The following is a 16,998-nucleotide window of genomic DNA, read 5'->3' as shown; positions in this document are numbered from 1 at the left end:
CAACATCCCTTTTAAATAATAACAGGAGCTGCGGTTAGTAATTAATAAATCTGCAATTATTTTATAATCCTAGGAGGAAAATTGAAATGACAATCATTGATGTAAAAATATATTGTCAATATTTGTATTATCCTTGGTAAAGTTAAAAAAGGCAAGCTTAACCTGTAAAAATCCTACTATTGCACAGAAATGTGTCTAAGTTGTATTAGTCCTTAAACTAAGTTGTATTAGTCCTTAAAATTTGAAAATAAGTGGTTTTAATTGAATATTACTATGTTTTTTAAGAAAATCCCCAAACCAATGGAAAATCTATGGAATACCACACAAAGTATCATAATAAAAGCTTTGTACCAAAAAACACATTGCATGGGAAAGACTAAACTTTGCCACTCTCCACAGAGGCTAAACAACAAGACACCTTTTTAGATTTTTGCATTGGTAAAATATAAATATATTGTATGGGTAATGTATTGTCTAACTTATTTATACCCAGTTTCTTTGTATCTTTATAATAAAAACCATCAAAAGCCCTTGCTTACAAGTACAGTGGCTTGCGAAAGAATTGACCCCCCTTGTCATTTTTCCTATTTTGTTGCCTTACAACCTGGAATTAAAATTGATTTTTTGGGGGTTTGCATCATTTGATTTACACAACATGCCTACCACTTTGAAGATGCTAAATATTTTTTATTGTGAAACAAAACAAGAAATAAGACAAAAAAACTGAAAACTTGAGCATGCATAAGTATTCACCCCCCCAGAGTCAATACTTTGCAGAGCCACCTTTTGCAGCAATTACAGCTGCAAGTCTCTTGGGGTATGTATCTATAAACTTGGCACATCTAGCCACTGGGATTTTTGCCCATTCTTCAAGGCAAAACTGCTCCAGCTCCTTCAAGTTGGATGGGTTTCGCTGGTGTTCAGCAATCTTTAAGTCATACCACAGATTCTCAATTGGATTGAAGTCTGGGCTTTGACTAGGCCATTCCAAGACATTTAAATGTTTCCCCTTAAACCACTGGAGTGTTGCTTTAGCAGTATGCTTAAGGTCATTGTCCTGCTGGAAGGTGAACCTCCGTCCCAGTCTCAAATCTCTGGAAGACTGAAACAAGTTACCCTCAAGAATTTCCCTGTATTTAGCGCCATCCATCATTCCTTCAATTCTGACCAGTTTCCCAGTCCCTGCTGATGAAAAACATCCCCACAGAATGATGCTGCCACCACCACGCTTCACTGTGGGGATGGTGTTCTCGGGGTGATGAGAGGTGTTGGGTTTGTGCCAGACATAGCGTTTTCCTTGATGGCCAAAAAGCTCAATTGTAGTCTCATCTGACCAGAGTACCTTCTTCCATGTTTGGGGAGTCTCCCACATGCCTTTTGGCAAACACCAAACGTGTTTGCTTATTTATTTTTTAAGCAATGGCTTTTTTCTGGCCACTCTTTCATAAAGCCCAGCTCTGTGGAGTGTACGGCTTAAAGTGGTCCTATGGACAGATACTCCAATCTCCGCTGTGGAGCTTTGCAGCTCCTTCGGGGTTATCTTTGGTCTCTTTGTTGCCTCTCTGATTAATGCCCTCCTTGCCTGGTCTGTGAGTTTTGGTGGGCAGCCCTCTCTTGCCAGGTTTGTTGTGGTGCCATATTCTTTCCATTTTTTAATAATGGTTTTAATGGTGCTCTGTGGGATGTTCAAAGTTTGGGATATTTTTTTATAACCCAACCCTGATCTGTACTTCTCCACAACTTTGTCCCTGACCTGTTTGGAGAGCTCCTTGGTCTTCATGGTGCTGCTTGCTTGGGGGTGCCCCTTGCTTAGTGGTGTTGCAGACTCTGAGGCCTTTCAGAACAGGTGTATGTATACTGAGATCATGTGACAGATCATGTGACACTTAAAGACCACCTTTGTGCAATCTATTTAACTAAGTATGTGACTTCTGAACGTAATTGGTTGCACCAGATCTTTAGAGGCTTAATAGCAAAGGGGGTGAATACATATGCACGCACCACTTTTCCGTTATTTATTTTTTTAGAATATTTTGAAACAATTTGGCTATTTTGTGTATGTCCATTGCATGAAATACAAATAAAAATCAATTTTAATTCCAGGTTGTAAGGCAACAAAATAGGGAAAATGCCAAGGGGGTGGTCAATACTTTCACAAGCCACTGTATAGTACTGTATATCTCTACCAGATCCACACTCTTGGGATTTAATATCATACATTATACTAACTCTTCACTGGAAACTAGGTAGTGCACAACTAAACTAATTTAGACAAAAGCCTTTAATTTGTTATTATTAATATAATCTAGTTAATCTTTTTTTTTTTATTTAGTAGTCATCAATTGTTTATTATTTTCTCCCCAATTTGGATATTTTTAGGCTCAGCTCACCATTACCACCCCTGCAGTGACTTGGGAGGGCGAAGACGAACACGCTGTCCTCCGAACCGTGTGCCGTTTCTGACCGCTTCTTTCTCACACTGCAGGCCCACCATACAGCCATCTCAGAGCTACAGCGTTGGAGGACAACGCAGCTCTGGGCAGCTTACAGGCAAGCCCGCAGACGAGCGGCCAGACTATAGGGGTCACTGGTGTGAGGTGAGCCGAGGACACCCTGGCCGACCTAAACCACCCTCCTTCCCCCGCGGTGCTTGGCCAATTGTGTGGCGCCCCCTAGGAACTTCCATCCACAGTCGGCAATGCAATAGCCGGGACTGCGACGTCCAGGCTATAGAAAACATCCTGCACTCCATGTGGAGAGCCTTTACCAAATGTGCCACTTGGGAGCCCCGTAGTTAACATAATCTTTCAGTTTTAAAGATAGTACCTTTGATTTGTTGCCTTTTTTCCTCTTGTCAGCTGATATGTCCTGCCTTTGCACCTGCAGTAACCAAAAAAAGTTACATCAATTAATCCCTACTGGACATCTCTGAACCCACCTATTAATTTGAGGAAACCTGAGGGCCAAAGGTGTTTTGTCTTTAGGCCACACAAAGAAATGGATGTAAACTTAGTTTTGTAATCCTGAACAATCTGACCAGCTCTATAGTTTTTTTTTTGTTTTTGTTTGTTTTTTAAATTCATTTTATAGAACAAAATGATCAAACACTTCTAATGTTGCAGTACAGGATAAACTGGCTTACTAAATTAATTAGACCGATACTTGAGATGTTAGATATTAGGTGAGGATCTAAACCATCCAAGAACAAAAAGGATGGATCTGTCCATTGTATGATACTTACCAAACTGTAAACTTGAATATCTATTTCAAAGTCACTTGACACACCTGGTCTAGATTGGAAAAAAGTAATATAGAAACATGGTTACACAAAAATATCTAATTCATATGGCATTGTTTAAAACTGGATCTTATTTTGTTTCCAAAAAAATGGCATGTCGCCTATTAAGGGTGATGCCAATTTGAGGAATGTTCTTTAGCAAGTACAGTAAAATATATTAGAGAAAGTAATAATTATTTAAGGTCACTTACAATGTAAACTTGTTCGGGAATGAGATGGCATCTCCACACAATGCATTCTGGGTACTGGCTAATGGTGTGGCAAATGTATTTTTGGCTCCAGCTCTGATCATTATGAAGAAATAATAGTTTGCTGCATCTGTACAAAATTATAAAAACATTTTTTCATATTCCAATTAACCGTAACAAAACCATTGCAATCAACTTTGGTTTATAATCTTAAAGCATCAATATCAATTTTACCTGGCTTATTGGCAGCAGAGCAAACGAAATCTGCTTTCAGAGGCAGGCGTATTTCTGACAGTGCTACTGACCCTTTGGAAGCAGAACTGTCTTGTGCTTTAACTGTGCTTGAGGCCTTTTGGCAAGAAGGTCCCTCATTCTTAAGTGTATTCATCTCTGCAAGCAAAGCCACTCTTCTCTCAGCTAAAAAAAAATGATTCTGAGGTATCAGTTTGTGAGTTAAGTTTAGGAAACCATTACTAGCAGTGGGGTTATATACTTTAATATGTGTACACTTCAACCATTTTATATACAGATTTGAGATTTATATACTTACATTTTTTAATTTATTGCATACGAACATAATACCTGCATACGGCTCATAAATTATATTTCAAAATTAAGATTTTTATGTCATTGATCATACACATACAAGTGATTAAAAAAAATACTCTAACAAAATACTATTGCACAGCACATACTGGCAACAAGAAGCAACCTCTCCGCTTCAGCCTCCACTTGGGACCCCTTCCCATGGTCTACATCTGTGCAACAGTTTAGAGCCTGGCTGGCCTGATGAATCACAGTCTGTTGCATATTTATCTCATCATTCAGAATCTAAAATGAAAAAAAAAAACAACAATTTAAAATATTTCTTGTGGTTAATCATACAGTACTTTATTTTGTGTGTCAGATGATAGATAGATAGAGATAGATAGATAAATAGATAGCGAGTGCCTATAGCAAGTCAACACTCCCTTAAAAAAATCCTCATTTAAATGCATGAAACTCTGAGGCACTGACAACAAAATGTGAAAAAAGTTCAAGGGGGGTGTAGACTTTCTATAGGCACTGTGTGTGTAATGTAATATATATACACACACTATATATAAAAAAGAAAGAGTCCTAAAACAAAATATACAGAAAGCAAACCCTACAAGCTGCACTTTCTGTAAATCTATTTCAACTATACATTTTCTATACATTAAACTGCTAATTGTTTAATTACCGCCAACAGATTTCTCAATTGTTACCGACATCACTATATCTCATTACTTAAAATTAGCAAGCCATTAAAATAGAAACCAACTTTTTTTTTTTTTTTGTTTACCTTCATTTTTTGTTTGATATTCGCTTGGCCAGTATTTCTGTTCTCTTCTAGTTTTTGGGAAACATCCTCTCTGCCAAAAATCACTTGTTTAACTTGTGGACGTTCAGTTTCCTTAAATCTTAGCGATCTATAAGCATCAATACTAAAAAAAAAAAAAAAAAAAAAAAAAAAAAACCACCACAAGAAAAAAAATGAACATGAAATCTATGTCATTTTCAGTTTCTATTTAAAAATTAGAATGTTGATTACTAAATAGTTAATATTTCTGGATCAATCCCTACTGATGAAGTACCCATCTTTAGGCCCAAGTAATTAGTTCTGTTAACAATGAACCTTGTTTCAAGATTTCTCTACAGTAAGTCAGTAGTTTTATTTACTTAAATATGTGATCTGAGTATTTTTGTAAATTAAAACCTCTCTCACCCCAAGAGGGGTCAAATTCTTAGATGTAATATTTACCTGTACAAAAGGTTATGCTCATCTCCAACCGATTCAATAGAGTCAGCAAACTCTGCATGGGGCACTCGAGCCCTCTGGAATAAAATGGGTCTACTTGTATCAGGCAGTTCACTAAGCTCAAGAGATATACTGGTTGGAACCAAAATCTATAGAGAAAAATAATTACATTTAAATAGAATTGTGTGTCTTGGTATTTGTCATTTCATTTTGTTTCAGTTCTTGGTTAACCTTTATAAAAATATTCAAATGTAGATAGGTTACTATAGTGTGCATCACAAATAAAATTAAGTTTAACTTTGCTTATGAAATATTTAAGCTATAGCTACTGCCACAAGTTTTGCAAATCGCCTATAATTTTAGGATTGTGACTATAAAAAAAATAGAACTATATGAACATAATATTGATATTTTATTTATGATTGTGTAATCAAAGAAACTACAATGTGATATCAGAAAAGTCTACCAAAAGCCATAATAGTAATACAGTATTTCATGTTAAATTTTGAAATGTCACATATTTCAATTTGTCAGTTTTTCGTTAAGTATATGAAACTACAAAGCAGTAGGAAAAATTACTAGAAGCAAAATTAGTTAATTATATAGGGTGAAGCAATGCTTTTGGCCATTGCTGTACATAATACTATAAACTCAATATTGTGGGAGTGAATCATCTAAATATTTTGAATATATAAAATCCAAAAAACATACAACAACCTGGTCAAATATCCTTACCTCTGGACTTGTCACTACTGCATTAACAGTCTCAGCTAAGGGTGTGGGAAGTGACATCGAGGACATATTTAGTTTGTCATTCTCCTCCACTTCAAACAAAAGCATTTCTCTTTTTGGGCTCTTCTTACTTTGTTTTTGCTCCTCCTCCAGACCACCATCAAACAGATCATCAGTGAACTCTGAACTGTTGATCTCTTCTTCATCCACATTCAACTCAATTTCACGCACCACTTCATCCTTACCTAAGAAATATGAAATATTTTATTTGCTAAGTCCTGCAGTTTTCAATATGCAACTGATATCCAGGGTAAATTTAGCCATGTGAGTCTACACATATTAAGCAACTGTAATCCATGTCTTATACATGCTTTGTATCATCTTGTTTAAAATGATAAAAAGCCAGTCTTCACAACAGGGTACATACAATTATCAGCATCTTGCTTTCCATCTGTTCTTGATAGAAGTTCTGTAGATTTAATTTTTTCTGCTGAAAAAGTTACTTTTATCAAAGGGCTGGATTTTATAGGACAGGCGGACAGCTTTGTTTCATTAGGGACGCTTGTAATATCTAACGAATAAGAATCTGTTAAAATGCAACTTTCAACAACAAAAACCAGTAAACACCAGTAAACACAAACACAAAGTTAACCTATAACCCCTCCGCCCCTGTGTTATTTTGTATTTGTTTATTGTGTATCTATAGATGACGGCGAGCGCCATGTTTTGTTTATGTATTATTTATTGTATGACGGCGAACCGCAGTGTGCTTTCTTTATTGTTTTTGTTTTGTTTTGCAGCGTGGATGGGAAGCTCCACCCATATTAAAAACTCCTGCAGAAGGTGGCCATCTCCCAAATTATTTGTTGCTAATCGGGAGATGGTCACCTGCATAAATACCGGCAGCACTCTCAGTTCTGGGTGGGTGTTCGAGAGAGAGAGAGAGAGATATTTAAAATAACTAAGGATCAGTGAAGGAGATCGCTCAACCTGACCTTAGTGTTTTGTATTTGTGTTTTTGTTTCTGTTTAAATTATTTATTTTCGCTCTGTGTGCAAGTGTTAATTTTTGTTTAAACATTTTATTTATTTTTGTATTTAAAATAAAAACTGCACACACCGTGTCTTGTTGAAACTGCAGCTACCTGACCAGTGTGTGCTTCCTTCTGGTCTGACGTCACTGCAACGTCATTATCTGCCACAGTACCGTACAAATGATTTACAGCAAGACTAGGGGTGGGAGGGACTGTCCACTAAAATCTCTTGCATATTTTTAAAAAAGGAGACAATTCTCTATTCAAGAATACCAAGATATTTAGTGAGAAAGTAGTCTGAATGAATAAGTTATCTGGCAGCAAAACTCCCCATCCCCAATTGTACAGCTTTCAGTGGTCTTGCTCATTAAAACATTTAAAATAGTTTTCAAGAGGAGACGTTAATCTATTCAGAGATAAAACGATAATTCACAAATAAGGTGTCTAAGCGAGGAAAAATGGGCAATATAATCTCCACCCCTAATCTTACTGAAAATCATTTGTTTTTTCCAAATTTTTGAACACTACTATATTTCCCCAGGTGATGTGTGAATAAAAATATAAATCTGAGTAATGTATTACCAATCCACAAAAAGGGAAACAAAACTGAACCAGGTAACTACAGACCAGTAAGCCTGACTTCTATTATATGCAAACTTATGGAAACTATAATATGACCCAAGATGGAAAATTACCTATATGGTAACAGGGTCCTGGGAGACAGTCAACATGGTTTTAGGAAAGGGAGATCGTGTCTAACTAACTTGCTTGATTTTTTTTGAGGATGCAACATCGATAATGGATAATTGCAAAGCATATGACATGGTTTGTTTAGATTTCCAGAAAGCTTTTGACAAAGTCCCACAAAAAAGATTAATTCTCAAACTGAACGCAGTTGGGATTCAAGGAAACACATGTACATGGATTAGGGAGTGGTTAACATGTAGAAAACAGAAAGTACTGATTAGAGGAAAAACCTCAGAATGGAGTGTGGTAACCAGTGGTGTACTACAGGGATCAGTATTAGGTCATCTGCTATTTCTAATCTACATTAATGATTTAGATTCTGGTATAGTAAGCAAACTTGTTAAATTTGCAGACGACACAAAAGTAGGAGTGGCAAACACTGTTGCAGCAGCAAAGGTCATTCAAAATGATCTAGACAAGATTCAGAACTGGGCAGACACATGGCAAATGACATTTAATAGAGAAAAGTGTAAGGTACTGCACACAGGAAATAAAAATGTACATTATAAATATCATATGGGAGATACTGAAATTGGAGAAGGAATCTATGAAAAAGACCTAGGAGTTTTTGTTGACTCAGAAATGTCTTCATCTAGACAATGTGGGGAAGCTATAAAAAAGGCTAACAAGATGCTCAGATACATTGTGAAAAGTGTTGAATTTAAATCAAGGGAAGTAATGTTAAAACTGTACAATGCACTAGTAAGACCTCATCTTGAATATTGTGTGCAGTTCTGGTCACCTCGCTATAAAAAAGATATTGCTGCTCTAGAAAGAGTGCAAAGAAGAGCGACCAGAATTATTCCGGGCTTAAAAGGCATGTCATATGCAGACAGGCTAAAAGAATTGAATCTGTTCAGTCTTGAACAAAGAAGACTACGTGGCGACCTAATTCAAGCATTCAAAATTCTAAAAGGTATTGACAGTGTCGACCCAAGGGACTTTTTCAGCCTGAAAAAAGAAACAAGGACCAGGGGTCACAAATGGAGATTAGACAAAGGGGCATTCAGAACAGAAAATAGGAGGCACTTTTTTACACAGAGAATCGTGAGGGTCTGGAATCAACTCCCCAGTAATGTTGTTGAAGCTGACACCCTGGGATCCTTCAAGAAGCTGCTTGATGAGATTTTGGGATCAATAAGCTACTAACAACCAAACGAGCAAGATGGGCCGAATGGCCTCCTCTCGTTTGTAAACTTTCTTATGTTCTTATTAACACCAAATGGTGTTCCGTAACACTAACAAGACATCGTGATGCAAACAAGTAGTAATTAATACCTGAAGAACTTGATCCTGAAGATTTTAAATATGAACCCTCAGATTCATTGCCTTTTGCAGGAAAAGATTTCATCGGCTGGGGCTCAGAAGATTGAACCTCTTGTATTTCAGAAGCATTCTAAAGCAAAATAAAATACATACATATTTAAAAAAATAGGTATATTGTGTGTGTATAAAAGGAAAATAATGATTATTAATTTTAAAAAAAAGTAGATCAAGCAACTTGGTTACTTCAGAACTTATTTATTAAAAGTTATTTCACAATAATGATCCATTACTCCATAAACTGGTTTTCAGCAGATGAGAAGGGACAAAGGGAAGGAGAAGTTTGTAAGTTTGTCAGAAAACCAACTGATTTTCCATTCAACATGATTCAACATAAAGGTTGATAAAACAAGTTAAAAAAAAAAAAAAAAAAAAAAAAAAGCGCCGTCAACCAAGAAATGTCTTTTATTGAGTAATAAATGGCTCACCTTTTTAGTTTGCAGAAGCTTTGTATCCGAGCTTTCATCTTTCTTGTCGCAAGCCCACATGTTCCCCTTCTGGAAACGATTACGAATTGACGCGAGTTCGTTTTCACGCTCCTAACAATAAAAAGAAAGTATTATGCAGTAGATGGTGATGAAAACAAAGCAGTATCTAAAACCTTTCAAAAAACATTGTACAATTACAAATTAGATTTGTGTACTGTAGAAAGGCATGTAAATGATTTGAAAATAACTTGTATTAATAAAATAAATCAAAAGGTGATGTATTTTCTTAAATGGTTTAATGGAATGTTATAATAAATGGTGAATGATCAATTTTTCTGATTTTTGTTTTAAAGTCCATCAAAGATCAATTGATCAATAGAAATGGTATGAACCCATGCACAATATTAAATATTTTACCAGATCATACCTGTCTCTTCTGTTGAGTTAGATCACCTGTAGTAGCTGTTAATTGCTTTGCTTTTAATAATCGTTCTTGCACTGTCTTTGTATTTGGTGCAACAATGATTATTCTTTGTCCCAAGGTACTTGAAGGAGGACTCTGGGTTGTGCGCTCCTGGCAACGTTCTCCAAAACGTTCACGGAAAGATTTAATGCCAGTTTCACCTACAGCAGGAAAATGTTAGTTACAATAGATTTATTTAGTGCCCAATATGTATTTGCTAATTTTACTAATGTGCATGCACAATGTTCTGCTTGAAAGCGTGAAACATACAGACCTGGTGTAGATGATGTATCCTTCTCCTGTTGCTGAACATGAGTTTCTTTGGTTAACTGTTCTCTTGCCTGGAGGACTGTTGAAGCTGTTTTGGTTGCCTGCGGTGCCTTTACCTCAGTATTTTTAGGACTGGGAGATGATACTCTTCCTGACTGAAATGGAGCGTGTGCTTTGGGTGCCTCGTTTTTCTGAGGGCTGTGTGCAGTATTTTGCCCTGACTGTAGTGTAGCCAGTGGTTTGGATCTCTCGATTTTCTGGGGACTGGAAGGAATCTGTCTACCTGACTGTGACTGTAGCTTTGGTATTTCGGTTTTCTTAGGACTTGGTGAAAAATCTTGGGTCGACTTAACTGGCAAATGCACTGAACCCTGCAACAGATTACAGAGACTTACTATAAAATCTAATGTTATCATTGTAAACAAAGGTTAACATTTTTAAATGAGTTGACAATGTTTAATCGAGTAAGAAACAGCTACATAAACTAAACTATTAACACAAATATGTTTTTAAAAAGGACTATTGAATGTCAGTTTTGTATTTGGTTCAAAAATCTATATAAATATATTCTAGAACAGCAATGAAGGTATCTCAGACCACAAACAATCCTGCTAATTCATGTGAATTTGATTAATAAACACTTTCAAGTAAATGTTTACTTGAACAGCCTGTACAGCAGCTATATTAAAAATAACACTACATTTCAAAGGAAAATAATTACCGGTACTTGAAACTCAATTCTATTTGCAGGCAAACAAGGGATTAAAAATAAAATAAAAAACAAATGAATTTCCTAGAAAAAAAATCTGAATGGACAGAATGCAGCTACTTACATTGTCACCATCAGTGAAGAATTTGTTTAACAGAACATAAAAATACTGTGCAAAGCAGTCAGAACTATTAAACTCATTGTTTACCCACCTGTTGAGCAGAAAGGACTGGCTTATTCACTGGTGCTTCAGTAGTCTTTTGAAAATAGGATATAGTGTGTGGCTTTACATTACTGCTGCTAGCACAAGCAGATGCTCCATTTGTAATGGATTGTTTTGACAAACAAGTGGTACCAGGCTGTTCTTGTACATTGTTTCTTTTTCCAGATGGATGATTTACGTCATCTTCCCACGAGCCAATTGTGGCAGCAAGGTTTGCTAATCTGCCTTTTCTTCCCACTGGAGTCTCAGATGATGGAGCAATGGCTGTCTGCCTAGGAGGTGAGGGTACCTTCTTCGGAGATCTCACAGGTGAAAGGTGTGCGCTTTCCAAGGTAGGATCTATAAAATAAAATAAGCATGTATTTTTGGCCAGTATCAGTTCAGTATTGAATTTTGGAAAATGTCAGTATCAGATCAGTTTTAATTACAAAAATAAATAAATAAATAAATCCAATTAAAATTGACTTTGTAGTGTGTACGGTTCACCTCTAAGAGAAACCGAGTAAATATACTTTTTCTTTGATGGCTTAATCAAAGAAAGTGAATGAATAATTGATCACATATAGTCCTATATTATATGGACATTCCCAAAAATAAGCATCTTTCACAATTAAAGTTAAGCTCTAAAATATCAGGTAAAAAGTTTCAGTAAATAAATTAATTCAAATTCCTACTATAATTGCCTCAGCCAGGCAGCCGAGGAGAACACACAAGAGACTGACGTTGTAAATAATGTCATGTGACGATACCAGCAATGGTAGCGCACAGAGGACGGTGCAAGACTGTAAAAACACAATATAGCAAACTATAAATCAAAAGGTGTCGTGAAAACGGCGGCCTTGCAGCAGCCCCGATCCTAAGGATCGCCATGTTTTTTAATGACGCTCTGCTGAGACACACCCACCTGCCTGCTGGAACAGCTGATTGGTTTCAGCTACTGTTCCAGGCAGACAGGTAGCAGTCCCAAACGGAGAGTCATCACAATTAAATAATTCAATACACAAATCCATATATTTACAACAATTAATCTCAAATATACATAATTCCCCATGTGCAGGACTTCTGCCCTGTCACAGTAACTTGTTTGCATGTGTGTCTTTCAGGAGTGTTAAACAGGTAAACACTGACAAGTACTTTAATTGCTGAAAAACATACCATCATTGTCCAAGTATCGTCTCTGTTTTGCCAGTTTCTGCAAGCGGGATTTCACTGAAGTACTTGCAAGACTTGTACATTTTACATCGTTATCTCCCCTCTTTTCAATTGCTGCAACAGACTTAGTTATTGTTGAAACGCTGCTTATAAGAGCTTCTGGTGGCTTGCTAGCCGTTTCAGATGGTTCAGGCAGAGAATCAGGTAGCCTGTTCTCTACACCAAAGGCAGGAACTACTTTGTTGTCTGAACATCTTTTTTTTGATGGAGATTGTTTGGTGGAAGGTTGTACTAGAGGGAAAAAAAAAAACAGATGCAATAAATTTCAGAAAAAAGTGCTACATGACAGAAGCAGGCATTCTTAATTTCTCCTGCCCTCTAAGCACAAAATTGAATACTACAGCAGGCACTACAGTGATGCACCCTAATCTTCATGTTACTAAACCGTAACTGCTTATCATAATGGTTGAGTTTCTCCAATATTCAATTTTTATCATTTTTAATTCTGAAGCGATCACATTATAGGGTAACCTTTCTGGAGGGTGCTTTCTTGATGTCTTTGGAATCAGTTAAAGTTGGATTCAGTGTTGAAAGTTCTCTGCATCAATTTGGTTCAATATTAAAAGACCTACAGTATTGTGTTATACACACTATGCAAACAAATATTGTAGGCAGGGACATTAAAGTGTAATGAAGAATACCTTCCTCTGCAAGCTGCAGTGGTTGGTTGTTTGTTTCTGCAAAAGGCTCCCTGGCTCTTTTTGCAACTGGTCTTGCCGCTGCCATGGGCCTATCAGCCATTTTTTTCTGAAGATTTTCTCTGCGGGCTTGAGTTCTTTTTAGAAGTTTCTAGAATAGCAAAAAAATACAAAATAAAAAAGTATATCAACATATTAAGTCTTGGTTTTTGCTATTAAGCTATTAAATTATGCAGTTTAGATAATATGCTTTTGGTCAGCCCTTTGATTTACACTTGAATTGCCTTAGTACTACAGTATTGTCTACAACTTATTTTGGAAGAATATTGAAATATATCCTCATTTATTTTTTTTTAAATACATTCACCATCATATGTTTAGTGCCTCAGGTCATCACCATGTTGTATAGGGTTCATTTTTATTATGTATAAAACACGCTTTCAAATATTACAATTATACAGGGGTGTTCAAGCTTTACGATTCAAATCCTGCAGTTTTTTTGTGCATTACTTAGTGTGCAGTAAACTGAATTGTTTTCCTAATTAATGTGAAGGATTGAAGCACGAATAGGGTTCCAACCTTGATTAATTTATATTGGGGCAAATGAGACTTGGTTTGCATATGAAGGTGATACCCTGTTTACACTAGCCACATTTAAGTCAGCTTTGGTGGGGTTTTTTTTGTAGTGTAAATGCAGCCGACCCAGGCCCAGTCACCTAAAAAGTGGCCTGCTCCAGAATGCGGCTTCTCTGAAAATACTGAAACAATCCTTTAAAAATCTGGTTATACGTATTCACAGGGATGTAAGAGTTAAATGTCAGTAGCCATCTACAGCAGTGTGTTTATTAATCTGCTAATACGAACTTTGTAATAATGGGATGACCAGTAATGGGGATGATTGTTAATGATTGCTCATTACATGGCTTACTGTGGAGGTGTGGCAAAGTGAAGAGTAGATACAAATGCGTGCAGTGCAGAGTGGATACAAAAAAGACAATGATTTTCAGTTGCAAGGGTGTTTATTGATTTGATTAACATTGTCCAGAGCCTTATGGCAAATACCTGCAAATAATAACCATGGCGTGATGCAACAGCGTTTATCACTCGGTATTTGTAAATCCCCGGGTGTGACCCGTAGCCCAAAAGTCCAGTTTCTACACACCAACACTAAAAACAAAACACGAACAGTTCCTAGTGACAGTGAATAAGTGCTAGTGGTGTATTTTAAAGTTCTCTGTGAAATGCAGGGGTGAAAGTGATGTCCGGGTTCATGCTGGCTTTTACTCCAGCTCCGGATCATGCTAATGGTAGTCTATTAAACAAACAGACAACAGTTAACAAAACACTAACACACACAAGACAAAACTCACAGTTTCACAATACGGCAACATAGACTCCTTGTAGATTAAAACACTAACCATTTACCAAGGAACAGATCACCTACACTATGCCCCCTATTTATACCCTCGCTCATGACGCCTAGTTTAACGAGCGCATCCGCTCCTCCAATCCTCGGATGCCACGCCGTCTCCCGTCCGAGTCATTGAGCTTGGGTGCCATAGCTCAGCCCAGTTCCTAAATGATGACTTCCACCTATACTAAGGAATAAATTGTCATGCCATTTGATTAAGTGTACTCTGTTCCTTTTACATAGTGCCCTCACAGGTCGGGAGGGAGATCTAACACCAAGAATCATTCGATCTCTGTCACATGAGGCCATAGACATTGTGTGGCTAGAGGACTAAATTACAGGTTAAAAAACAAGTCGTGAAAAATGCAGGGCCCTAGTCATAACAGTGCACAATCTTACACTGTAAACATGTCCAAAATCATTGCCACAAACCGTATACTCCTTAAAATGTGTCCTGTCTAGATGAGAGATTAAAGAACCACCAACTTCCTATTAATTATACAATCCGGCATGTTACTATAACTACCGTTAAGCCACAGGGGAACATGCACAAAGTCAACATTTAACCTTAAATTCAAATAGGTTCCTCCTTTTTTCAGTTGTCCAACAGTCATCAATTCATTCCAGTAATATACCTATTTTAGATTCTTGCATATGAACTGAAAGCTTTCTTTAGAAATAGGTCCCCCAGCCCAAAGATCTGACTATTTTTTGTTCTTGGCGATAGAAAAATGCATGATACAATTATGAAATACTATACAGTTTGTCCAACAAGACGCAAAAGTGAGTTACTGCGATTTGAATAAAGCTATTCTTTCATTGAGGATTTGACTACTTTGCAAAGAAAAGTGAAGTGCAAGGTTGATATACACAGTATAATATGTAGGTATATGCTTTACAACTGTGAATTTGAAAGAGGGTGTTTATAGTTGCACTACAGCTAAATTCCCCCATCCCCCAACCAAATTTAATAAGTCCATTGTTAATAAGACAAACTTGCATTTAAGAGATAGTAGTTCATACAGTAGTACTGGTATTGTATTACATTATGTTTTCTTGTGTAAAAATAATCATTGTGTTACTTTCAGTGACTTTTTAATCTGTGCAGAGTAATGTGTCAGACGTGTTATTTACTCACTGTACAATATACTAAAGCTTGTTTTTAATGAAGGTGCACATTAAAAACCTACCTAGTGGCAAGTAAAAGCACCAGTACTGTAGCATTTGAATGACTTAATTCAGTAGTAATTCAAAGCATGATGGAACACATCCCATTACAGTTGGCTTAGGATTTGGCAGAAGTAGACATTTCAGTTAGCAGCTGGATGTCAAAAATGTAAGAATCACACATGACTTAAAACTCAAATTCTATTGGCTGTAACAGTAACTGACACACACAACTTCAGTTTCATCAAAAACTTCCAACTTGGCCTTGTGTGATAAAACCAATATGCTACATATCACAACACTAAGTGATCCACTAAAGAATCGCATGTGATCCAAGGGCACATTTATAGTTAACTGATGAAAGAAAGAAATAAATGAACATACAAACTCTAAACGTGATTTTCATACTTTTAGAAAGTAAGGAAAGGTGATCTACTTAGACAAATAAAATAGCAATTAACAGAGAAGTGCATTTAATAAACATGTTATGTAAATGTTTGTTTACCATCACATTCAATAAAGTCTTTCTATTTTAATTTTGAATGCAATTCAAATTTCACATTTATTTTCACTGACTATTAAATTGTAGTGATACGTCAATGATAAAACGCTTACCTTGTACCGTTTAAACCTTCACACATTCTTAAATCTATAAATCTGCAAGACATTGCAGTCATTTGGTGTATTGGCAAACGACGTCGCTGTATATGATGCACGACCACCAAGCTGTTTTTCATGTCACCATTTCCATACCAGGACCACTGGGTGCGGTCAGACCACAAAAATGCAAAAGAGCAACGTCGTCATACAATTTTAAACTCGCTGTCTGTCAACAAATATACAGTTCTGTAATCTTCTTGTTGGAATTGCTTCTTAATTTACAGATTGTATCCGATATTAAGTAATGCAGCGTATAGTATTCTGTGTAGTTACATTTTCTTTTTCTTTTTGCTCCTTTTACTGAAAAACAAGAACCTCTTGAAATGTTTCAAGACAAACAAGAAACATAAAAATACAAAACTTTTTTTTTACGTTATACCAGTCCATTGTTTAAAAAAGTGAATCCGTTACTTTACACGTGCAATGTCATAATATTTAACCCATAATTACCATTACGTTTCTATACAACGCGACGAGCACAAGAAATAATTAACCAGAAATGCACAACAGAAAACCGCCCAGCATGAATAACGCATTTAAAAACAAAAACTCACCTCTGTGAACGGATCCATGTTCCCTGTATTTACTATTGTCACAGCGTAATACTATTACGTATAATTAGAAAATAAAAACACGAAATTTTAAATAAAAACGCACTATTGGTTTAGATTCTTCTATCTCTGGTCCAAGCTAACATCTGTTCAAATTTAAATTTC

General features: G+C 36.4%; 1 protein-coding gene across 2 annotated transcripts in view; it reads right to left on the bottom strand.

The window, feature by feature from the left end:
• The window catches only part of LOC121314648 (anillin-like), a 32,092-nt gene extending 15,094 nt beyond the window's left edge, over positions 1–16,998 (bottom strand). The window contains exons 1-16 of one of the 2 annotated variants that reach the window (XM_041248106.1): positions 16,837–16,998; positions 13,048–13,195; positions 12,350–12,637; positions 11,184–11,533; positions 10,267–10,633; positions 9,957–10,153; positions 9,530–9,640; positions 9,057–9,174; positions 6,002–6,243; positions 5,270–5,343; positions 4,811–4,952; positions 4,182–4,317; positions 3,721–3,903; positions 3,490–3,616; positions 3,242–3,290; positions 2,827–2,880 (exon numbers count right to left, since the gene is read on the bottom strand). In XM_041248106.1, coding sequence (XP_041104040.1) covers positions 2,827–2,880; positions 3,242–3,290; positions 3,490–3,616; positions 3,721–3,903; positions 4,182–4,317; positions 4,811–4,952; positions 5,270–5,343; positions 6,002–6,243; positions 9,057–9,174; positions 9,530–9,640; positions 9,957–10,153; positions 10,267–10,633; positions 11,184–11,533; positions 12,350–12,637; positions 13,048–13,195; positions 16,837–16,854 — 2,604 coding nt within the window. In that variant the 5' untranslated portion in view covers positions 16,855–16,998. Of the gene's footprint in view, positions 1–2,826; positions 2,881–3,241; positions 3,291–3,489; positions 3,617–3,720; positions 3,904–4,181; positions 4,318–4,810; positions 4,953–5,269; positions 5,416–6,001; positions 6,244–9,056; positions 9,175–9,529; positions 9,641–9,956; positions 10,154–10,266; positions 10,634–11,183; positions 11,534–12,349; positions 12,638–13,047; positions 13,196–16,836 lie in introns of both variants that reach the window. The other variant, XM_041248105.1, reaches the window with a different exon arrangement.

The sequence above is a fragment of the Polyodon spathula genome, chromosome 4 (genome assembly GCF_017654505.1).
Source record: "Polyodon spathula isolate WHYD16114869_AA chromosome 4, ASM1765450v1, whole genome shotgun sequence".
NCBI classification, from domain to species: domain Eukaryota; kingdom Metazoa; phylum Chordata; class Actinopteri; order Acipenseriformes; family Polyodontidae; genus Polyodon; species Polyodon spathula.
The sequence above is the reverse complement of the archived record's forward strand: the minus strand, read 5'-3'. Positions and strand labels throughout refer to the sequence as shown.